The sequence below is a fragment of the Belonocnema kinseyi genome, chromosome 10 (assembly GCF_010883055.1).
Source record: "Belonocnema kinseyi isolate 2016_QV_RU_SX_M_011 chromosome 10, B_treatae_v1, whole genome shotgun sequence".
Lineage (NCBI taxonomy): Eukaryota > Metazoa > Arthropoda > Insecta > Hymenoptera > Cynipidae > Belonocnema > Belonocnema kinseyi.
Genome location: NC_046666.1, coordinates 62044415 through 62070465, shown reverse-complemented (window position 1 = coordinate 62070465; position 26051 = coordinate 62044415). Strand labels below are relative to the sequence as shown.

Genomic DNA, 26051 nt, shown 5'->3' with positions numbered 1-26051 from the left:
AAACAATCAGAAACCTAGCGTATTGAATCGAGTACGTGTGAAACTCGCGAAGCTCTCAGCCATCCATCAGTGATGGGGAGCTTCATGTAAGATGATTCCATGGCTGGGAAAGGGTTGGATCTAAAATTAAGCGGAGCAAAAGCCAAAGCTCCTGACACTTTAATCATTCCTTTCTAGGAGAAAATTAAACTTTTCTTCCTCTTCAAACAATACAATTTGAACCTGGGACGTAGCAATAATTTTAAGAGTTTTGTTCAAAAGTTGGGGCCAAAAGTCGAGGCTTGACTTCTTTTGATTGCAATGCGACAAAAAAAATCTCTGAATTGTTTTAATAAAAATCACCTGAAAGTTTAAAGTCTTCCAAATTTAAAGATATGATCACTTTTATTCTGATAAATATTTGTAAATAGTTAGAGGGCACAATATTCCAAAAAATAGGGTTTTTGGCCTCCTTTTCAAGCGTTGACTTTTCACCTGTATGAATATAGGAAGCTTTTTGATGGATCCAAATATGAGGTTTTGTGATGCGAGTGCAGTGCATATAATTAAATTTATAATAAAATCACTGTTACGCAAAAAATATCGTTTAGAATATTTCTGAGTTTAATGAGTATTGTACAGTGAGCGGCACAGCGGTACAAGAGGTAGAGAAAAAGTAACAATGATTTTATCACAAATTTAATTGTGCATTGCACGCGCATCATAAAACTGCACATTTGAAGTCAATAAATAGCTTTCTATCTTCATTCTTTCTCCAGATAAGGTATTTGTAAGTAAATCCCCGTAAAAAGTAAATAAGTAAATATTTAAGAATTTTGAAAATTTTTTTGCTTTAAAGAAAACTACGCTAAGCTTTTTTAACCATTTTTGCCACTCCTCCCATTCTTCCTCACAAATAAGTACACAAAGTTGGACCCCCCTCCAAGGAAGACGCATCGAATAAGAATAACGCCCCCCCCCCTCGAATAAGATAAAATTTTCTGAATAATAGATCATAAATTGTCGGTATACTGGTCCAAAAAATCTCTTTATTAATAGACGTTTCGACCTTCGACGGAGAGCCTATTCAGTGAAATACAACTATGTACATAGCCTAAACACAGTAAATAAAGTTATCGTAAATCACATTGTACTAAAACAACTTTTTTCCCTTTTTAATGTATTCTTTACCATGTAATAATTCAATGGAGATAGTCCTTGTTAACTTTATGGAGTGAACCATGTCTATTAATAAAGAGATTTTTTGGACCAGTATACCGAAAAATTTAAGATCTATTATTTCAATTTTTTACTTGGTCGACACTCACTAACATCAACTAATAAATAAAATGTTTTGCTTTGACTTTATTGGATAAATTTCTAAAATAAAATAAAACATAATAATTTAACAGACTTTGAAGTCCAAAATACTCGCAAAACAGGGGAAATAGGTTGATTTTTCACAAATATAGTGGAATGAATTATTTTTAAACAAAAAATGTATAGAAACTATAGTGGATTAAATATGAAACGCCTAAGATTTCAGGTTGAAATCTATTGAATTTTCAACCAAACAGTTGAATTGTCAACCAAAAAATATTAATTTTCTACCAAAGGAGATGAATTGTTAACTAAAGAGCTTCGATTTGAACAAACAAAGAAATTAATTTGAGATTAAACAGTTGAATTTGCAAGCAAATAGTTGAATTTTCAAGCAAAAGGGAGGAATTTTCAAAGTACAAAATAAATTTGCAATCAAATGGTCCAATTTTCCAACAAAAAATATTGGACTTTAACCACAAAAAGTTGCGTTTTTAAACGAAATATTTCAATCTTCAAGACTGAACAGTGGCATTAGATTTTAAACCAAATAGTTGGATTCTCAAGTCACTAAACGACATTTTTTAGAGGACAGTGAAATTTACAAACCAAGAGGACGAATTTGTTATTCAAGTTTAATTTTTAACCAAAAAGATTATTTCTCAAAAAACAATATAATAGTTGATATTTTCACAATAAAAAATTAAAAAGATTTTAATTTTCAACAAAAAACATTTTACTTTAACCAAAAAAAGGCGATCTTTTAAACACAAAAGATTAATTTTCAACAAAATAAATTAATTTTCAACCAAAATAGATTAATTTTTACGAGACATTTGAACTTTTAACAAAAAATGTCAACCAAATTGTTGAAGTTTCAAGCTAAAGGACAAATTATCTACAAAATAGTTGAAATATCTACCCGAAGATATGAGTTTTCAAACAATAAGTTCATTTTAAAATAAATAGATTATTTTTCCACTAAAATAATAGAATGTTCAATCCAAAAAGACAAAACACATTTTTAACCAAATAATGGAATTTTCATCTAAACAGTATCATTTTTTAAAGAAAAATGTTGAATATTCATATAAAAAATATAATCTTCAATAAAAACTGCAATATTTAATTTTCAGTTTGAGAAAATTAAATTTCAAACAAAACCAGAAAACACATTGTCAACAGAATAGTTAAATCTTCAAATAATAAAATAAATATTTAATAAAGTCCTTTCAACCAAAAACTTAATTTTCAATTAAATAGTTGGATCTTCAATTAATATAATTAATGTTTAACAACGTAGTTCTGCTTTCAACCAATTAGGAGAATTTTCAATCAAGAATAATAACAATACGAACAACTTACTGTCAACCATGTAGCTAAATTTTCAAATAAAAAAGACGAATTCTAGGTGAAAAATAAAATACTTAAATTTTTTATTAAATACTTTCAATTTTAAACCAAAAATAGAACAATGAAATATTTAGTTAAAAAAATTAATTTTTAAACAAAACAGAAAACTAATTTTCAACAAAAGAGTTCAGTCTGAACCCACTGAAATGATTTTTCAAATGAAAAATGAGTTAAACTTTTAATTAAGAAAAATCAATTTAAAAAAAATCAACGATTACATTTCTCATTAAGAATATAGTTGAAGATTTATTTCATTGGCTGCATATATTATTAATTATTTGCAAATTTAATTATTTCAATTAAATTTCAACAATTTGATTGATATTTTATCCGTTTCGTTTGAAATTCAACTGTTTTGTAGAAAATTCGTCATTTTGGTTTGTAAATTAATTTTTTTAATTGAAGATTTACCATTTTATTTGAAAATGGAACTTTTTTGGTAAAAATTATTTTGTCGAAAGTAAAAATTTTAGGATTGTTGAAAATTCAAATGTTATTTAGGACATTCGTATTTTTTTTTTTTTTTTTTTTTTGATAATTCAATAATTGGTTTGCAAAATCAACTATTTTGTTAAAAAATCATATTTTTTGGATGATTGCACTATTTTTTTTAATAGAATTAAAATCTGTATTGGCTAGATTATCAAATATTACATTTATCGTGGAGAATTTTTTTTATTGAAACTTCAACTACTCGGTTGACAAATAAAGGACTTTATTACAAACTTTTTTGTTTGTTTGTTAAAGATTCGTCAATTTAGTAAGAAAATCGTCTCTGATTGAAAATGTAACTTTTTTGGTTAAAAATTTGCATTTTTTGTTTGAGAACCAAACTTTTTTTGTACAAAGTATTTTGTTAAAATTTACCTTTTTTGTTGAAAATTCATGTTGTATGGATGCAAATTCGACTGCTTTTTAAAAATTTCGTCTTTTTCGCTCGAAAATTTAAATACTTGGTTTAAATTTAAACTACTTAGATAAAAATTTATTTTTTTGGTTGAAGATTCATAATTTTAAATGAGAATTCGCTTTTTTATATGTTTAGTATCAATCTTCGTGGTTTTTCAGAGGGAGAAATTGGAGAGCCCCCCCCCCCCTTGATATTAATAAAAGCATTTTTATTTGAAAATTTGTATATCAGGTACAGAAAGCACTTAAAGCCTCTCAATTTCCTTGTCAATCCAGCCCTCTGATTATTATCCCAACTTACATTTTCAACCAAGAAGATTAGTTTTCTACTAAAAAAAAAAACATTTTGCAACAAAATACATAGATTTTTAACCAAATATTAAATTCTGAACCAAAAAGGTAAAATTTTTACAAAAAAGACTAATTTTTAACTATATAGTTAAATTTTTACCCGAGGAGATTAATTTTCAAACAAAAAGATCAATTTTTAACAAATTACATTATTTTTTAATCAAATAGTTAAATTTTTTAACTAAAAAGATCAATTTTTAAACAAAAATGGAACATGGAAATTTTTAGTAAAAAAATTAGTTTTTAATATAAAAAAACGAATCTTCTATAATAAAAAGTTAAATTTCGTTCAAACTGTTGAATTTTCAACCCGAAAATATAAAGATTTAACAAAAGAGTTAATTTTTAATCCAACAGTTAAATTCTGAGTAAACAAATTAGTTTTTAGCACACAAAAAATTTCCAACAAGATACATACAATTTTAAAAAAATAGTTAAATTTTCTACCAGAAAATACGAATTTTAAACAAACTACATACATTTTCAACCGAATAGTTGAACTTCTAACATAAAATAATTTTGAACAAAAAATGCAATAGTTGAAAATTTATTTTTAAAAATTAGTTTTCTCACGAAAAAAATTAATCTTCTACAAAACAGTTTAATTTTGTACCAAATAGTTGAATTTTCAAAAATTGCTGAATTTCAAAGAGAAAAAAGATACATTTTTTTTACAAAAACAGTTCAATTCTCATCTCGAAAATATGAAATTTCAACAAAAAAGTTCATTTTAAATTTCTAAGAAATCAGTTCAAAACATTCAGTGAAAAAATTTGAATTTTCAACATAAAAATGAATATTTAACAAAATAATGATGTTCTAAAGAAAATAGATGAATTTTTACACATATAGTTGAATTTTTAATCTACGAGATAAATTCACCACAAAACGACGATATTTTAAACAAGAAGATTAATTTTCTACCAAAAAGACACTTTCTTCAGGAAAATATATGAATTTTCAACTAAAAAAGATACATTTTTAGTTAAAAATATTCAAGAAACTAGTAGGATTTTCAAATAAAATTATGAATCCTCAACCAAGGAAATGAATTTTTAACAAAGTAGATCAAATATTAAAAACAAAAATTTAATCAGGAAGACTCATATTCTACAAAACAGTTAAATTTTAAACAGATAAATTTTTAACAAAAACGATGAATCTTGAACTTAAACAGTTAAAGTATCACTGAAAATTTTTTTTCTCAAAGTAGTTAAATTTTCAACCAATAAGTAGCAGTTTTAACCAAAATGGTAATTCCCAACCAAAAGATTAATTTTCTACCAATTGAACCGAATTTTCAACTAAAAATATTCACTTACAAGTAAACATATTAATTTTTAACAAAGTGGTTTAAATTTTACTCGTAGCTGAATTTTCAAATTAAAAAATCCATTTTTAACTAAAAATGGAAGTTACACTTTCAGTTAAAAGGTTAAATTTTTTATCCAAAAAATTGATTTTCAAAAAAAAATTATGATTCCTCAACTTGAATAGTTAAATTTCAAATTAAAAAATTACTTTTCCACCCTAAAAAAGAAATTTTAACTAAAAGGGTGGATCATAAAAAATATGCTTTTTAAGAAAGTGTTTCTACTTTTAAATAAGTAATTGAATTTTCTGAAAAAAAGTTGAATTCTCAACAAATAATGTAATAGTAGATATTTCAACCGAAAGGAAGTACTTTTAAACAAAATTATTGAATTGGCAACCAAATAATGAAATTTCCTAAATTTTTTTGACCAGTGTTTCATTTTCCCTGAACATTGATATGCAAAGACCAGAATTTTAATCTTGTTTCATTTTTTACATATAATCTTTTATAAACAGAATAAAACAATTTCAAAGGAAAATTTAGAAAAATTACAAATTTATTATCCTTGTCAGTTACTTAAAGTGACTCTTATAGAAATTCCTTTACTTTTTCCTTATTTCTAGTATTTCTCTGACCTACGGCCTCCATGTACAAAAGTTCATGGGATACGGAAGGGAACTTCTTTTCAATTTGCCAAAAGCAACACATTTTTTGATTTCATAAAATGTTATGAAATTGTTGTCAATGTGGAAAACATCGGGAATAAATGAGAACCTTTGAAATATTTTCGATTTCAGCTTCGTGATATTTCATCGCGATAAAATGAAGACTCTGTTAATGAAAAGGTGTGTTTTACTACTTTCAAATAAAACAAAACATGAGGAATTAAATTTGAAAATGGCGGAATACTGACTACACACTATACGCATGAAGTCACCGAAAAAACCTTTCAGCAGTCATTTTTCGTTCATCAGACAACAAGTTTAAAAACATATTTTGTCTTTAGGGAAACAAAATTTCAGAACTATGAACAAAAAGTTCAAGTATTTTACAGGTAAAAAAAATTGACGGACTTTTCCAGATTTTTAGGGACTTCCAGGAGGCTAGACACTGTCTAAATAATGTTAAAATGTTTAAATGAACTGGATATCATTTTTACATCAATAGGAAGATCATTGAACGATAGATATTTAAAAAATTCAAAAATTTTGATTTTTAATGCACTTTTTGACAATGACCCATATTTAAAGTTAAGTACAAACAGAAAGGCTTATTATAGGGCATAGAGGGATTGCCTTTTGCAGATTAGCAAAGTTCACATAAAATATAAAAACAAGTTCCGGTTTCTGTCAGCGCTAGATAATTTTCCCGTGTTACTCTTCTTCACACGTCCTCGCTTCTTCTCTCATAATTGTGAAATATAATTTACGACCTTGTCAGCAGTTGCTCATAGTAGGTGGCTGTTACAACGGTAAACCGCAAGGAGTGGCCATCGGTCATTGTTGCTGCAACAATGCTTTGTCGTATTAGTGACTTCTTGCCCTGGCCTTGTGCTTAGTGCTCACCGTGCGACCCGGAAAAAAAATTATTTGCAGCGGGAAGTTAATTGCGAAACTCGAAATTCAAAACGGGAAAAAATGTACTGTCTTACAGAATTTGTTGTTTAGATTATGAAAAAAAATTCGATGTAAATACGGCATGGAAACAAAAACATCTCATTGGCAATGAATGTGGAAAATTCACATTCTGAAGCTGTACGAAACTCTTGTTTTATAAAACCCGTTCCTTTCCGTGAACTAATCTGAACTACTGCGTTATTGACAAGAGGAGATTGCCAATTGTGAATTTTATTTTCGGTTCATATATTTTTTTTCTTGTAAGAAAACTCATTACCTGAGGATTAATTTTCCAAAGAAGTAATATGTACTTCCAATTGGCCTGCATCTCAGGTAGTAGCGCGTCAGCTTCATAACAGAAGGTTGCGTATTCTATTCTCGCCGGTTAAATTTTTATTGATTTAATTTATATTATTATTAAAATGTTTATAAATCTAATTTTCTTTCATTAATCCTTAAAGAATATCCAAACAATAATTTTTTAAATTAATTTTTCAACGAATTTATAAATGCTGATGCTTTTGATAATTCATTTTAACAAATAAAAAAAGTAAAGGCAGCGAGAATAGAATGCGCCATCTGACGGCTATGGTGTCGAAGCATTGCTGCCTGAGGTACCAGCTGATTGAAAGTGTTTTTCACCTAACTCAATGTTGCCTGTGTCGAATATTTCAAAGTCCATGCAAAAAATTGTGGTTTGGCATTTGAAAAAATAAATGCAAATCCGTTAATGTCTTCTCTTTCATTTTTGTAATTAAAAACTCCTAAAATTTTACCTATACACTAAAATAATAAAAAAAATTTAAAGAGATTTATTGAAGAGCAAAAGACAATTGGTTGAAAACATAAAAAACACAACTCTGTTCTTTAATTTGTTATTAAACATAATTTTAAAACACGTTTACTTTGCACATTTAAAGAAAATTAGGTATAAGATGTTCATAAAATAAGTTTAAAAAATTGTATATAGTTGTTTACCACAAAAAAAACTATACTTACAAAAGATTCCCCATAATATGATTTTAACAAATGTTGGTCTTTTTTAATGCCAATGTAGACCTTTTTACAAATTTTCCGCTATAACTATGAAATTATGCGTTTTGAATTCACATGAACCAAAGATATAATACATACCCAGACGGAAAAATAGATATGGTTTATATAAAGTGTGAAGTATTATATATGGTATTCATTTGTTTTATACAAAAAAATGTAAAAATTAAATGAATATTATATATAATACTTCACACTATGTATAAAACATATTTTTTTCCGCCTGGGTAGATGCGGCGGCTCGATCGAGGCGCCTCTAGGAAGGTGTGGTGATACTAAAAATTCCACTGGAAGAAAAAGGAAATAAATGAATTTCCAGGAAGTTGGGAACGCCAACTGCAAATTTCCAAAAAATGAAAATTATGCTGAATTGTGATATATTTGTGGTCTATTGTGCCGTAAAATATTATTTTCAAAAATTAATATTTTAGACCAAAAATAAAAAAGTTATATTAAAGTCAACCACGCAATTTTTCTTTACAAAACAAAACTTGTGATTGAAACTATATGCTACGCATACTGCTACAAATATGTAGTCATAATCTTGATCAATTTTCGAAAAAAAGCGACTAAAAAATCATACAATTGATAATTTCATCAATATTAATTTGAGTGTATTTCGACAGCAGAGATAATTATTGTTCTAGCCTAACACAACTCAGCAGCTCCTCAGCAATGTGAGTAGCAGGTAGTTTCTAGCACAAGTTTTGTTTGGTCAAAAAACAAAATGGCGCGGCTGACATAAATGTTTATTTTTTTTTATTTTTGAGCTGAAATTTTCATTTTTTCAACAAATTTTGTAAGGCACAAATATAGCACATTTCAGCACCATTTTCATTTTTTCGAGAAAAAAACAACCAATCGGCGAGGCTGACATAAACAATTGTTTTTATTTCTGGACTGAAATTTGCGTTTTTTCAAAAAATCTTTTACGGTACATTAGAGCATAAATTTAGCACAATTTTCATTTTATTCGATATTTAAAGTTGGCGTTGTCAAATTCCTGGACATGCGAAATTCTCCGTATAATACTTTTGCACGAATTGATAACTAGAGGTGAAATTTCATTGTGAATCAGTGAACATGCTTAATGATTTCATTAAGTTGTTAATCTCTTATTGATTCAGATTTATAGAGTATGATGAAAGTTAAATACAGTAAATACCTTTTAAATCATCAACGAAACAAACATATAATAAAAATTGGAAAGCAATTTTATTTTTTTACAATTTACTATAAAAATCAATACCAAATTCAGAGATTTCAGAAAAAATATAAATTATCTGGTGACATTTTTTTATTGCAAAGAAAAATTGAAGTTTGTAATAATATTTTATTTTCTTTATATAAAATTAGATTAATTTTTTTTTAACCAAATGTTGAAAAAAAGTTTGAATATCACATGAATATACTACCGAATCGGAAATTGTTTGAATAAACATAACTGAAAGGTTTTGATCATTTTTAAAAGATCCGCTACATCCTAAGAATTTTCCAAATTAAAAAAAAATTCTGCAGAGCTGAAACATAACTCACATGAAAGAGAAATCTTGTCTTACAAGACCTACTTATTATTTAAATTCGCCAATAAGAATACATTATGATTTTAAATGTGGGGTATGAATGTGCGATTCCATTGTTAATGTGTATTCCATTGTCTATCCACTTCGATTAATTAGCGCCAGGTACTCTATTGAAGAGCGGTGTAAAGAGATAAAAATAGTTTCAGTCACAATAAGATAATTTACACTCCTCGAGTGGGACTTTGGTATTTAAAGAATTTCAATTGTTGTTTTTTAAATACAAATTTACCGGGAAGTTGTGGTCGACTAAAGATTTATTATAGTGAGTAGATAACGTTTTCTCTCGACAAGAAACTGAAAGTGAAATTACTTGAAACAAAATAATTCTGAAATCAGCATTTTAAATATTTAAGAACTTTTTGCGCTAAATACTCACGCTTCATTCTTCAAAATAAATCCCTGCTTTACAAAAATGTACATAAAGAAAGTTTGTCAGTACAATAATGTAGATTGTATTGTTCGTTGTAAAAAAAACTGCAGCCCTTTAGTCAAAGTTTTATGCAACTACCACAGCTAATTGAATCTTTAGCCAAATAAAATACAAAGAATCTGACTGCATTGTACTTTCAGCAAATGTTTGCATAGAACTTTTAAAACTAAAAGTCAGCACACCGACAACTCGAATTTAGTTATTGTGAATTCTCTTTTGATAAAGCTCCTTTAGTATAACGAACACATTCGTATCACGTGCCTCGTTGGGAAAAGGGAAGAAGAAAACGTAATTTAGGCCAAAAGATGGTTATTAAACATTTTATTGTAACTTGTGCCTTTTAAAAAAAAATCGATTTGTTTATTTGTAATGTCATTTTGTACGATTAAGACAAAAAGTACGTACCTTATAAAAAAATAATTGCTAATAAATTTGTAGCTCTTTGTTTGGTGAACAACTTTACTCCTTTTATTTTTTCGTATCTTGTGCGGTTTATTTCAAAAATATTCTTTAAATTTTTTTTTACAATTTCCATCAAAAAATTATGTTTAGCAAATTTTTAGATCTTTTTTGGCTAAATAACTTTTGTCTATTCATTTTTTTTATCTTGTGTTGGTTTTCGAAAATTCTTAATCAATTAATATTTTACGATATTTGTTAGGTTCAAAACAAACGTTAAGCGTTCTATAAATAAATGATTAAATATAAATTTGTACATCTGTTTTGGATGAAAAATTTGTGTTGATTCATTTTCTCCGTAGCTTGCATAGTTTTATCGAAAAATGTCCTTAAACATTTTTTCATATCTCGTATAATTTTCCTGGAAAATGGCATTTTTGATTTCTTAAAAAGTATTTTTGAGGAAAAAAATACAAAACCGTTGGTCAAAAATGGCTGAGTAACGAACTAGTTCTTTCATTTTATACTTTAAAAAATTGTGCCAAAGCTCAATCGAATTTGATCAGTCCTTCAAAAGTTATCGTGCCTACAGACTGACAAACAGAATGACTGGCAAATACGCCTTGGTAAAAATCGCATTTTTCTGACTCAGGGGGTCTTAAGATGTGAAGATTCGATGAAAACCGAGGAATTCAAGTTTACATAAAACTTATACACCAGAAGCGTGATTTAGTAACCCGCAGTTTAGTAATTCCTAGAACTACTGGCCCACGCAATTTCTCAGGGGGCAGGGAGAGACGGTTACGAGTCTTTTTCGAAAAACATCAACAGCGTATTGAAAAAGCGCTGTGATCAGTACTCAGTCGAATATATTGCGCAATGTTATGCACTTAATTAAAAACGGTTCAGGCGGCCCTGATTATTTACGTTTCGATTCCTTCGATTTAGTAACAAAGTCAGAAAGAGGCAATCCCCGACACTGTTACTAAGCCGAGAGTTGAGCGTACCATCTCATTAGGATGAGAACGTAAAAAATGTTAAAATAATATAGAATAGAGAATCATTTTGTTTTTTACCTCTTCATAAGACGAGCCATAAGATTCATCCTGTAATCCGTCGCAAAACTGTTCGTGAAATCTGATAACATGTCTGTGTATTCCTGTTGTATTAGAGTTAGCCATCTTGATAACCCGATGATCTGGGCATAATTTGCAAACTGCGTACTTCTCATTAGTAGATTCATTTCTTCTAAATTCAAAAATATTCATAAGCATGGCCTTCGACGTTGTTTTAACCTTTCTTCTTCGTTCCAATAAATCGTCCAATGAAAGTGGATCAATCTATAAGTTTTAGAAATGGAGATATGAGGTTTAAATGATAGATTCTCTTTCTTTGGAAATTTGAGATTTTTTGCTTCCTCACAGACACAGAGAAAATTTTGAAGTCGTAACAGCTTTAAATATTTCAAAAAATATTCAATTAAACATTTCTCCCATCGTAAATGTCTAATAAAACATTTTAAGGCCATGTGACAAGTGGGCCACGTGACCAGATTCCTACCTTACCGTCACTTTTCTTATTTCCTAACTGATTTTCGCACAAAGCGCCACATCGAGTTTAAAATTTGGGTTAATAAATAAGAAGCACTAAGAAAGCTGGTTCTGGTCCTAAATTTTAATAATTATGAAAAAAGAAAAAAAAAGTTATTTAAAAAAAAAACTTTTTTTATAGTTATTAAAATTTAGGACCAAACCCACCTTTCTTAGTGATTCTTATTTATTACTCCAAATTTTCAACACAATGTATCGCTTCGTGTGAAAATAAGGTATGAAATAAAAAGTGTCAGTAAGGTAGGAATCTGGTCAATTGAGAATTAATTTGCCACATAGAGTTCGCGTATAGGTTCTCAATCAATCAGATTTGTTATAAACCAATGAGGCACCTAGAAACGAATCCTATATAAAATATTAATTTATCCATTCATTCAAAACAGGCCTCTGTAAAAAGGCATCTTTAGTCAAAGCTTGAATTACTAAACTTTGCTCTTCTAATATTTTCGTAAAAAATAATTTTTCAACGTAACTGTATTTGGAAATTAATTGTATTTATCAAGAATTGTTTACAACATCGGCTCAAAGCACGTTGTTCAACTGTTAGTTTTTTTGATTCGGTAGCGATGACGTTTCAATGTAAATAAGAGGTTAAAATTTCCTTGAAAAATGTTTTTCACTACTTTGTTATTAAATAAATCGAATTCAAACGTCGAAATTAAACTTCACCGATTGCAGCGATACTGCGGACAAATTTCCAAAAACAAACAAAAACTCTAGTATGAACATAGATTTAAGTGAGAAGAAGTCTCGATTCATACAATGTTCTTTGAGCCGATTCTTTATTTAATGAAATAAAAAAATCTATATATTCTTAGTTTCAATTTTAGTACTTCATTAAATAATTATTTAAAAATAAAAATAAAGTTTCAAGTACACTTATGTTCCTAAATGATTTTTTATGGAGATATTTAAAAATAAAGTTCAGCCTTGTGCACTTTGTTATCGTTATCCTCTCAGCCTCGGACGCCATCTTGGTTTGAAGCCACAAGTGAAACTTCAAAATTCCCTTCACCAGTTTTAGCCAACTTCAGTTGTAATACAATGTGATTTAGCAACCAATTTTTAAGATTATTCCTCACCATATTTCCTCTTTATATTTATTATGAATTGGATAGTTTTTAAAATGCAATACTGATTATTTTTTATTATACCTCTTCCTCACATTCAGCGAGTATTCCTTGGTAAATTTTCTCATGAAACGACTTTAAATGTCTGTGAAGTCCAGTCGTATTTGAGTTTGTCATTTTAATAGCTCGGTGATCCTCGCACAATTTACAAACTGCATATTTATCAGTGTTCCACTGGTCTTTTCTGATGTCAAATATGTGTGACAACGAAGTCTTCATGAGCTTCTTCAAACGCTTCTTCTTGGGCTCGTCCGGATCCATTTTGTATTTTTATTGCAAGAAATTAAGTCTGCAGAAATGCACTTGCAGAGGAATGAAGCTAAAAAGCACACTAATAACTCACAAAACATACGCGAATAAACGGCTAACGTGCGGCGAGAAACGAGAGTAGAATTTGTGCACGACCTTGTATGCCGTCTTCGATCGCTTTCGCCGGTTAATGTTCACCACACGTGTGTCTAGACTCGAGACGCGACGCGAGAGTCTCGGGTTCACGCATTTTCGAGACGAGATCTGCCAACCAGTCACTATTCAACAAGCATAGAGGATATAATATAGAAGACTGAAGATTTACTCAAGCATGTTATGAAAACTAAAATTCTCAGCGCCTCACAACGGGATAAGGGCGAAATTTCTTCGATAGGCGCCTCCATCGTAGCAGGATCTTTCCTCTACGCCTCCATTAGGTATTTACCGCTGTGACGTCATCTAGTACGATGTCGGCAGACTGAGGGTCAAGCAGTTCTTGGTGTACCGTCAAGGGACGACTAAATAAATTACGTAGTCTTTTGGTTGTAGGTTCAGGATTTTTCTATGCTTTCTTTTATTGAAAGTTCAACAATTTAGTTCAAAACGTATCCTTTTTATAGTTTAAAAATCCAATTGTTTTGTTGATAACTCATCTTTTTGGCTTAAAAATTCAACATTTTGAATGGATTTTTTTTCTGTCTAAAAAATATTGTTTTGTTGTAAATTTAATTATTTTGTTAAACATTCGTCTTCTTGATTTGACAACTCATTTATTTTTGCAGACATTTAATCTTTTTTGAGCAAAAATGCAACTGTTTGGTTAAAAATTAATCTGTTACAGTTGAAAATGGACTTTTTGGTTGGAAATTCAACTATTCTGTAGAAAATTCGTATTTTCGGCTTGAAAATTGAACAATGGGATAGAAATTCCAACTATTTGGTAGAAAGTTAAACTGCTTTGTTGTCACCATTTTAGTTAAAATTCTTTGGTTGAAAATTCGTTTCGTTTTTTGTGAAAATTGATTCTTTAAATAAAAATTGTACTATTTCATATTTGGTTTGGGATGTCTGATTTTTAGTAGAAAAATCATGTATTCTGTTAAAAATTTGTATTTGTTTGTAGTAAATCAATGTTTTGGTTAGCGATGTGCCTGTTTGGTCGAAAATTATTTATCTGTGTCAGTTGAGGTTCCAAGTTGTTTGTTTAGAATTCCCTTTAATAGGTTAAATTCAACTGCTTTTGTTTTTAAATTAATTTTTTTTAATAGGAATTCTTTTCATTAAATTCATTTTTAATCATTTTGTCTGAAAATTAATATCTCTGCTAAAAATGAAACTGCTTTGTTGAAAATTGATTTTTATTAGTTGAGAATTGATTTATTTGTTTGGTTGAAAATAAACTTTTTAGTTAATTCACTTCTTTCGTTGAAACTTTGTTTTGTTTTTGAGGAAAATTAATTTATCAAATGAGAATTTAACTATTTTAGTTTTGGTTGAAAAATAAAAAATTTTTGGTAGAAAAAGCATTTGTTTTGTTAAAAAATCACAGTTTTTGGTTAATAGTGTGACTGTCTGGGTGAAAATGAATCGGTATTATTTAGGGACTCGAATCTTTGGTTGGGAATTCGTTTTTATTGGTAAAATTCAACTAATTTTTAATTAAAAAACTTTCTTTCGTCTGAAATGTGATCTATTTTCTTCAAATTCATTTTTGGATTTGAAGATTTATATTTTTAGTTGAAAATTTAGTTAGTTGCTTAAAAATTAATCTATATCGCTGGAAATGAATTTTTTGGTTTAAACATTCATTTTTAAATAAAAATCTAACTATTTGTTTCAAAATAACCATTTTGGTTGAAAATTCACATTTCCGGTCAAAAATTATACTGTTTTGTGAAAAGATATTTTAATTTTTTTATTATAATTTAAAAAAAAATTAAATCTGATGTATTACATTTTTTTAAAGTTGATATTTTCAAGTTTAAAAATTAATCTTATTGGTTGAAAATTTATTTTTATTGTAAAGAGTTCGTATGCTTGGATTCGGAATTCAACATATTAAATGAAATTTTTTTTCTTTATTGGCTGAACAATTTTTCTTGCTTACAATTTTAGTTCTTGTTGAAAATTTACTCTTCTAATAGAAATGTTCTCTTCCTTTGTTAATCATGCAACTTTTTGTTTGAAAGTGAATCTTTTTGGTTAAAAGATGAATTTTCAAAAAACGACATCAGTTTTTAACCAAATAGTTTTCAATTATCGATCCAAAAGATTATTGCTTTACAAAAAAATCGATTCAACAAAATTGTTGACTTTTCAACCCGAAAATATGAAAATTCCAAGAAAAATTTCATTTTCAACCTGATAGTTAAATATTCAGTTGAAACAATTTATTTTCAACTCCCAAAAAAATGCAAAAAATTAATTAACTCTTCAACCAAAGAGATAAATTTTCTACTAAAATCATTAATTTAAAAAAATGCATTTCTAAGAAAGCAGTTCAACTTTCAAATAAGGAGCTGAATTTAACAAAAAATATTTTAATTTAACATAAAAAACAATTTAATTTAAACAAAGGAGACACACTTTAAAGAAAATTATTAAATTCTCAGCCAAAATAGATTAATTTACAACAAAAACTGTTGCATTTTTAAACAGAAGAATTTGTTTTTAACCCAAAGAGACAAATTTTCAACCAAGAAGGTTAATTTTCTACCAACAAAGATGAATTTTCAATAAAATAATTAAATTTCTTTTAAATAATAATTTTTAATTTATAAGAGTGGATATTTTAGAAAAAAATCGAATTTAAACACAAAAAAATGTAAATTAAAAAAAAAATTAAGAATTTTTTGCCTAAAACGATGAATTTTCAACAAAAATGGTACTCCATTAAAGAAAGTATAGAAAAATCGTTGCCCTGAATATGCACGTGCTTTCAGGTTTCTGATGACTGTCTTTACTATACTTGAAAAATATAAATTAAGTTAAATTTATTGCCTTATTATATTCAATTTCAAAAGTCCTTGTAAATTATTATGGGCAAGCTTCTCCCTCATCCTCTTTTACATATACTTATTAAAGAAAATTCACAATATCCCCCCCCCCTCGAATTTTTTTGATCCTCTCTTTTTTGGGCCTTACCTCTTGTTGAATATGATTCAAGTCTCAAGACTGAAAAATTATTATTCTGAACCTTACGACTTGATACTTAAGGTTTTAACTTTTATACCCTTCGCTAGAAACTAGAGACATACGATGTTCGTTATTACGACTTAAGACTTGCAGTCGCTTTGAATCTCAACTCTTTGGATTGTGAACCTCTTTAGCAATAGTTTTTTATTTAAATATATTGGAAACTGTAGAAACTATGGATACTGTAGAAAAATCATAAAATGATGAATGTTTTTTTTTATCCACATTTTATTCTACTTTATCAGCACCAGATGATATGAATTAGATGTTAACTCTCGTTTTAAGGGCATGTGATACTTAGAAAATTGTCGATTTTACCAGTTTTAGGTTCCCCCGGATTTTTTTCTAGAACAATAAATATTTTGTCTTAAAAATTTGGGAAATGATAGCAAACATGCTAACGGACGTCCCCACACACTTTTTTGTAGGTTAATTCAAAAAAGTTTTAATTTAGCAAAATGTGATTAATTTGCATAGCGCTTAGGAAATAGTATCGATTATTTCAGTGTTAGATTCCCCCGGCTTTTTTCCTAGGATAAGAAATATTTTGCCTTCAAAATCTGGGAAAGATAGCGAACATGCTAACGGGCGCCCGCTCACACTTTTTTTTTTTTTTTTATAAAAAAATTGTTGATATTGCTAACAACGTGCGTGTATATTTCGAGGTTATGTGTGTTACAATTCACCGGAGCGTTACTTCCAAACTGCAAAATATTTTTGGCCTAAAACTTTGGAATTACAAATAAGCATAGTAACTAATCGCCCGGAATTAGCCTTCTTTGCAGGCAATCAAAAAAGTTTATTTCATAAATAATTTCCAGATTATCGGAAAGGCAGAGATGAGAAACGACGTAACCTAAAAATCATACATATGCATAAAATTTGTATTTAGCACAATAAATTTTTTTGTTATTATCCCTCAAAAAAGAGTCTAGGGACGTCCGTTATGATATTTTATAGCATCTCCGAATTCAGTTTTTAAAACTTTTCATTTTTATGGAAAAAAGCCGGAGAAATTGTAAGTATCACATGCCCTTAAGTATACTCGTATGTTTTATATCGTGCATAATGCAGGTGAAGCTTGCTTATTATATGAAATAAAATGAAATCGATATTATGTATGTATGGTATATCATTTTCACAAACAAATTTTTCTACAGAGCTATGTTTTTTACATAATTCAATATTTCCTAGAAAATTGTCATATGGATCGACTGACTTCTAAAGCTAAAATTGTGTATTCTATCTCTATATAATAAAATTAGAAAAATTAAAAGTATCATATGTGTAGTAAAAGTCTTTAATGCCTACCTTTGTTATGAATCAAATTTCGAAAAAATGTTTATATTGATTTCGCATATACAGATCTCCTGAAAAAATACACGATGAAAAAACTTCCGTCGAGTATAAAAAGTAATCAGTGCTTCAATCAAAACAGTTCGTGAACTCTAACTTTATAAAGTTATTTCAAAATATATCTAAAATTTGTAATTTATTAAATTAAAAAATTATAAAAACTTTGAGAATTTATTAAGAAGGAAGAAAAGTTAATCTTGGCGAAATTATTATTATTTTACAATTTAAAATATAATTATTATTCCAGGTGAACTTAAAAAAATTTATTCTAGAAGGCCTTAGTTGTGGATTGAAATTAGACGACGTATATATTTATATTTATATTCACGTCATATTTAAACAGACTTATACTTAATGTTTGATACCAATCGATTAAATGTTGTAGGGTATAGGTGTGTTGATTAACTAAAATTGGTACATACTTTATGTTTTCTGAATCTGAGGAATCTAATTCACAAAATATGGAAAATATGCGTATCGAAAAAAAAAGATGTTTGCGCAAAGTTCTAATAGCAATGAAAACTTTATTTGGCAGTCAAACACACTCCCCTATCTGTAAATAGTTCAATTTTCATTTTAAGAAACTAATTTTCAATAAAAAACAAATCTTCCGCAAAATAGTTAAATTTTGTACCCGAAAATATAAAATTTCAACAAAAAATATATTTTCAACCCAGATAATTAATTATCTACTAAAAAATACGAATTCTCAACAAAATACATATATTTTTATCCAAACAGTTGCATTTTTAACCAAGGCGATCATTTTTTTACCAAAAATACGAACTTTTAACAAAATACATAAATTTTTATCCAAGCGATTGAATTTTCAACCAAGATGATTGGTTTATTATGAAAAATTTTTTTTCAACAAAATGCATAAATTTTAAACTAAATAATTGAATTTATAAAATTAGTAATAAATCTTTAACCAAAAATGGAATACATGGTTCAATTTTCATTAAAAAAACAAACAAATTTTCAATAAAATACGAATCTCCCACGAAACAGTTGAATTTTGATAATAGATTCAATGCTTTCACGATGATTCATTTTAACAAAAGGAGGTGTTTAGCGTTTCAAACTTGCGCAAAAATACGAATTTTGGCAACGTTTCGTGAACATTGCAGTTGACTTCTTCAGGGCTAACCTGATAATAAGGTTTTAGGTTATGTTGTTCCTATATACTCTGCACAATATCTGTGATTGGCCAGAACGCCCCACTGTGGAGACTAGTTGCACCTAATTGGCCAATCAAATCTTGTTGTAAGCACAGAAGGACGAAAAGCCAAATCGGATTGGTATATCGCACTTATAATAACATCAATGGGGACAACGGCTATAATACCAATCTGATTCGGTTTTCTATCCTCCCGGATCGAAAAAAGACTTGGTTAGCGAATCAGTTACAACCAGTATCCACGGTAGTTCGATCTGGCCAATCACAGCCAAAAAAAATAAGGTGACTTTATGGTTTTCTCAAAAAATATTCATTTATTATACTTGTGCCAAGGCTTTTTCCAATCATCGAAGCACTTCTGATAATCATTTTGTGGTATAGCCTTGAGTTCTTTCAGCGATGCAGTTTTTATCTCCTCAATCGTTGAAAATCGATGTTCTTTCAGGGGTCTCTTCAGTTTTGGGAACAGAAAAAAGTCACTGGGGGCCAAATCCGATGAATATGGAGGCTGAGGCATGACTGTGGTGCTGTTTTTGGTCAGAAAATCTTCCACAAGCAACGATGAATGAGCAGGTGCATTATCGTGATGCAAAAGCCACGAATTGTTTTTCCAAAGTTCCGGACGTTTTTTGCGTATCGCCTCTCGCAAACGGCGCATAACTTGAAGGTAATACTCCTTACTGACCGTACGATCTTGTGGTAAGAATTCCTGAGGCACTACGCTACGGTAATCAAAGAAGACAGTAAGCAAAACCTTCACATTTGACCGAACTTGACGTGCTTTTTTCGTCTTTGAGACTCAGGATGCTTCCACTGAGACGATTGGGCTTTAGTTTCGACGTGATAACCATATACCCACGATTCATCCAGTTATAACCCCTTTGAGAAAATCAGGATCATTATTGACTTCTATCAACATCTCCTGAGCGATGGTCATACGATGGATCTTTTGATCAAAATTAAGCAGTTTTGGAACAAATTTCGCTGACACACGTCTCATGACCAAAACATCCTAAAAGATAGCATGGCATCAGCCAACCGATATGCCAACATCTTCAGCAACTTCTCTGATGGTAATTCGGCGATTTTTCAACACCATTCCTTCCACTGCTTGAACGTTTTCATCGGTTGTTGACGTGCTGGGACGTCCAGGGCGAGGTTCGTCTTCGACATCCTCTCGGTCTTCTTGTAACAGCTTGTACCACTTATACACATTTTTCTTACTCACAGTAGACTCACCGTATGTAACTGTAAACATTTCAAGAGTTTTAGAGCACTGGATTCCATTTTTCACACAAAATTTAATGCAAACTCTTTGCTCCATTTTTTTCGAAAGAAGAAAATCGCCGATCAGACCAAACCCTTCTAACCTTTTACGCCTCTGCCAGAAAAACAACACGAGCTATATAGTCAAAACTGTGAACATATGATCGTGACGAGTGTACCAACACAACAAAACAAAAAATTTGAAACTTGAATGTACGTAGCCCGCGAAAATTGAAAAGTCACCTTAGTTTTTGAACATACCTCATATATATACCGGGATATCCCAATTGATCCCATTTATCTCCCAGGTTGTCCTAAGGATATCCCAGGGATAACCCGTCGGATATGCCGTAAGGTAGAAATTTGGATATTCAGGATAACCTGCAACCTCATATCAGGTTAGCCCTGAACAAGCGATCTGCGTTGTTCACGAAACGATGGCAAGATTCGTAGTTTTGCGCACGATTGATAATCTACCTGTTTGAAAATGCAACTACTTACCGAAAAATGTATGTATTTCCCCTATGAAAAAGACGTATTGGAAAGTATTAAATCCGGTACTTTTATTGCAAAAAACTATTGGATTTTCAATACTTGTGCGTGAAAAAATCATGCTTACCGATACTTGTTTTTCATAAGGGGTAAATTTTTAGGTAAATTAGATCAATCTGCAATTAGAAAGACCAATTTTCTACTAAAATTGTGAAACTTCAATAAAAAAATAATGTTAAAGAAAGTTGTTTATTTCTAACCCTAAAGAGATGCATTTTTAATAAAAAATATAGTAGTTGATATTTCGATAGAAAACCCTTTAAATTGAAAATAAAAAACAATTTAATTAACCAAAAAAGACGAATTTCCAACAAAATTTGTTAATCCTAACCCAAAATAGATTCATGTTAAAGAAAACAGATAAAGAAAATATTTTCAATCAAAAAATGTGATTTTCAACTAATAGAGGCAAATTTTGAACAGAAGGCATACATGTTTAGACAGATGGTTAAATTTTCAACTAAGAAGGTTAATTTTCTATAAAAAATATGAGTGTTTTCACTATACTTGAAAAATATAATTTGCATTAAATTTGTCACCTTATTAAATCCAATTTAAAAATTTCTTTTAAATCATTTGGAGAGACCGTTCCCTACCCTATTTAACATACATTTGTTGAAGAAAATTTAAATTATGGTTTTGGGCTTCCAGCTAGAAATATGCGGTTCTGGTCATGAAGATTTGTAGCTTGCAGTCGTTTTCAATCTTAACTCCTTAGATCGTTCAACTGATTATCAATTGATTTTCATTTAAATATTTTACAAACAATTTTGAATCGGCTTTCCGGTTCTTTGCGGTAGTATAAGGTATTATGTTTACATATTTTTAATTGTTTTACTGCGAACATGCACTAAATTAATTTTCAATGAAATTCAATGAGTATTTTCAGTTCAAAAACTAATTTTCATTTAACTATAAGAAAAAAACTATAGGATACTACAGTTACTACAATTAACATAGTTTGAGAAACCAAAGTATAGAAAGTTACTCTAAAATACGTCTACATTTTTTAATTAATTGAACTGAAAAATTATAGAAGCTTTGAAAATGAATTGAAAAGGAAGAAAAGGAAATTTCAGCGAGCTCATTGTAATAATTTTTTTTTTTTAAATCCTCACCAGGATTTCCTTTTTTAATACATTCTTAAAGTATCTGTAATTTTTTTGAATTAATTGCATTAAGAAACTTACATATCTTTTGGACTAGTATGTCAAAATAAATTATTCCGTTGCCAAAAATTATATCACTACCCTAGTCGACAACATAACATCAAGATTAATTTTATTTTATTGATAGCAAACTATTTACTACGGATTTTTTAGTGAGACATCTTCCACTGTCACTTATCAAACATAATGTTAGACTTTATAAGATACTTTCGTGTAAGCAAAATAGTATACAATCATGGACACGGTCTGCAATGCATTTGGAGATTAACTCGCAGATGAAAACCACAATTGCAAGCACATATCCAAGAGCAAGAATCATAACCAGTGGGGTGAGGACTCTGATGCTGACTTGATTAAAATTTTCATCCATTTCCCATTGATTGGCCTTCTTTGAAGGCTCCTTAAACATATTATCCCAGTGTGTGGTCAAACCAGATTGTACTAGCCTTGCTAGAATTAAGTTAATATCCTTCACATAAGGAGAATTCGTTTCGAAGGCCTTTTGCAGCGTAATCAAGCGTTCCTTGACAATTCCTATGAGGGGAGCACCGTGCGCATCTTTATGCTCCTGAATTCCAACCAGCGCCTTAGATTCTCTGAAGATGCATGTAACAGTTTTATGCTGCACTAACATATCATAGCATTGCTCCAGTTTCAAAACGATAATAGCTTTATTAGCTAATGATTGATTCACAAAACCATTTATATTTTTCAGTACCAGAGCAGTGATATCTAGCATAATTGGAATCAGATCTGACCTGCTAAATTTCTCTAGGCTGTTCTGTGTCGGTCAGCATTGCGAAGATAATAGTGGAAAATATTGTAAACGCCATTATAATCGAGATAAAAATTATTCTTTCCGATAATCTCTTACGTTCTGCGGATACCTCAAATCCCAGCATTGCTCGTATTATTTTCAACCAAGACCAAACGTCATTTTCTAATTTTAGCAAGATAGCACTAATCCATATGATTAGAAGCAGTAATATCAGGAATACCCAGTTCACCTTTGGTGACTGGAAATAATCTTTGATAGTCGTAATTGGTACCAAAGCGCAGATTGAAACTACTCCTGTACTTCAACTGACAATAATTCTATTATGGCAGGTACCTACATTAGATACATGTTTAGTAAAGAATCGAAATTTATTTTGTAAAAGCAGGTTCAATAAACCGGTAATCTTTTCTGGATCGTAACAATTTGCGCGACCCCATGCTTCATTTCGGGATGGAACATCTGATAATATGAAGTTCATTTTTTTCGACATAATTTTTGCGACTATAGCATCCGGTCCAGAAATGTGAACATGATGTCCTGATGAATTACGTTTTACGTAAACGCCGGGGAGTGAATGGATAGATCCCACCTTCATTTTGAATTTGTTTAAATCCTGCAGTTTATTAGGAAATAGTTCCATACAGGTCTCGTAGTGTGGACTTGTGTAAGGATTAGTAAACGGATTGTAGTAATGCATGATAGTGATGCATCGTCACCGATTCTGGTAAAAAACGTTATTTTCCTTGGATTTGTCAAAAAGTTCGAGAATTGTAAAGTCCAAGAATTTTTTTTCCACAAATAGTGGAGGAAATCTTTGTAAACAAGTTTCTCTTCTTCTGCCAAGACAACCATCAAACATTTCGGTCAAATTTTCTTTCCAAATATTTGTTTCCAAAATCCAGTGCTTTCAATGGTTTGCGAGCCGATTAGAGTACTGTTCAGAGACGTGATTATAATGAAGAGAGGTTTGCCTTGAAGACATCGATCCAGGAGGTGTTTTGCATTTATGTGAATTTCGTTTGTTACGGGATTATTTACAGTGATAACCTGAATCAGAAATTCCTGCTGTAATTTTCCTAAGATGCTTGAAATTTCACTGCCCTGGCTATGCAGATTGTCATTGATGACCAACACTATTTGAAACACTTTCAAATCCTTTTTCATGTACTTAACTAAATGATTGGCCCAGTTTGTATCATTAGCCACTGCACGAATATTTAAAAGTCGTATGAGAAGAGAATATGTATATCTGAATTTTTCACGGAGTAACATTGTGAGAAATAGTTTTTTATATGATGCTGATTATTGTACTTCAAATCTAAAACCATGTAATTTTTTACTTTTAATGAGCGGGCAGGTATAAACAAAATTCAATTCTAGTCAATAACAAAACTGATTATTCCACGCTTTTACCCTACGGAAACTGTATGAATACAGATGGAAATATTTTTGAGTCAATTCCATATTTTATAATATGACAAAAAGCTGAGAGCTTTCCGGAACACACTAGAAAATTTTTTTACAATGCGGGAACGAAAGTTATGGGCCGTGTGAGTATAAATAAGGCACAGTGAGACAAAGTGATAGAAAAGAAAATATTTTTAGGCAGCGTCTATGTGTACACCGGAAAAATCCGGCTAGAATCTACCGAGATGTCGATAAATATCGCTTTTCGAAGATCGAAAAGATATGAAACCAACTTCACTTCCAGTCACTAGTAAACTGATTTTCCTATACATTTTGCTAGTGTATGTGCGAATAAAAAACCATTGTTAAACTAACTATATTTTTAATTCATACATATGTATTTCAGTATTTCCCCGGAAACAGTAAAATCGAATGATGATGGGTCGATGAAGGTTCGACAAAGTATCGATTCTTGATGGCATATTTATACAAACAGCAATTTTTAGTTTTCTAATGTTTGAAACCTTTCTGATCGGAATCTAAACTACATATAATCAAAAACTAATGTTGTTTTGTCTATTAAAATACATTTGCATCTTGCGCATACTTTAGGAGCAAAAACATATAATATTTTTTTGAAATTGCAGGTGATGCATGAAACGAATATGATTATTATTTTCAATAAAAAACTTGCAAAGATTGTGAGTTTGGAATGTAACAACACAGAAAAAGCAAAAGATAAAGTTTAAATCGGTTCCAGCTGAAAGATTCAACGCGACAAAAAATCATTCATTTTTATTCGAGATGTAGTGAGAATTGCGACGCCAGCGCTATCTATCGTCAGTTAACTGCATTAAATTTGAGAGAAATGGGGATTCCCATCTGTCAGTTGCTTTTTGCGCTTTTTTCTAAATGGTATTAAATAAGTTCTAATTCATCTACAATAGTGTAAATTATTTCAGAGGAGATATATTAGTGAGAACAAATTGTTTTCGTATTTTCTGTTATTAATTCTACATTTTTTACCGAAATTTTCTCACTTAGGCATAACACAGTCGACGAGTTCAGAATTATTTTCCTAACCTCGGTGAAACTTTCGCCGAAATATATTTCATTTTTAACCGTTGCAAGTCTTTCCTGCAAAAAGACGACAGCTTTTATTCCATCGTAGGATAAACTTTCGCCAACTAGCATGTAAATTTTAACAGCGGGAAATTGTACATGCAAAAATATTTAACTTTAGTTTTTTCTGTGAACCTTGCTTATATTTAAATTATTTGCGAGATGTAAAAGACGTACATAAACGTAATTTACTGTCATCTCTTGCATTTATCCAAGTTTTAAGCTGATATTTTACATATAAAAAAGTTCTTAGGTTTAAAAAATTCAAGGTACAAAGAAAATATATAAAAAATGGTACCAGTTTTAATTTATTTGAAAATAATTTTCAGCGAAATTCCTTCTCTAATAAAGTATATAAACGTAGTTTATGGTCTTCTGTTACATTTTCCAAAGTATCAGTCTGATATTTTATTTTTAAAAAAGTTCTTAAGTTCAAAGAAAAGTCAGTAAACTGAAAAAGTGCGGTTGGCATTAAATAAGTTATGTTATTCAAGTAAACTGAAAAGGTGTGGTTGGCGTTAAACAAGTTATGTTATTCAAACTGCTAGTTATTCAAACTACAATTTTATTACTTACGAGGGTAGTTCAATAAGTCCTTAGAATGACCAACAGATGGCGCGCGAATCGCTCCAAATCATCTGTTTTCAGTCAGCACCACTCCCGACTAGA

General features: G+C 29.8%; 1 protein-coding gene across 5 annotated transcripts in view; it reads right to left on the bottom strand.

Moving 5' to 3' along the window:
- Positions 1-26051, bottom strand: part of LOC117181435 (sterile alpha and TIR motif-containing protein 1) — a 468060-nt gene that overhangs the window by 242190 nt on the left and 199819 nt on the right. The window contains exons 1-2 of one of the 5 annotated variants that reach the window (XR_004468119.1): positions 13133-13543; positions 11445-11708 (exon numbers count right to left, since the gene is read on the bottom strand). The exons of 2 other annotated variants lie outside the window; for them this stretch is intronic. Coding sequence is in view for 2 of the 3 variants with exons in the window: in XM_033374087.1 (XP_033229978.1) it covers positions 11445-11708; positions 13133-13369 (501 nt within the window). In the remaining variant the exon portion in view is untranslated. Of the gene's footprint in view, positions 1-11444; positions 11709-13132; positions 13544-26051 lie in introns of those variants that run through there. 2 more of the 5 variants (XM_033374087.1, XM_033374090.1) reach the window with 2 other exon arrangements.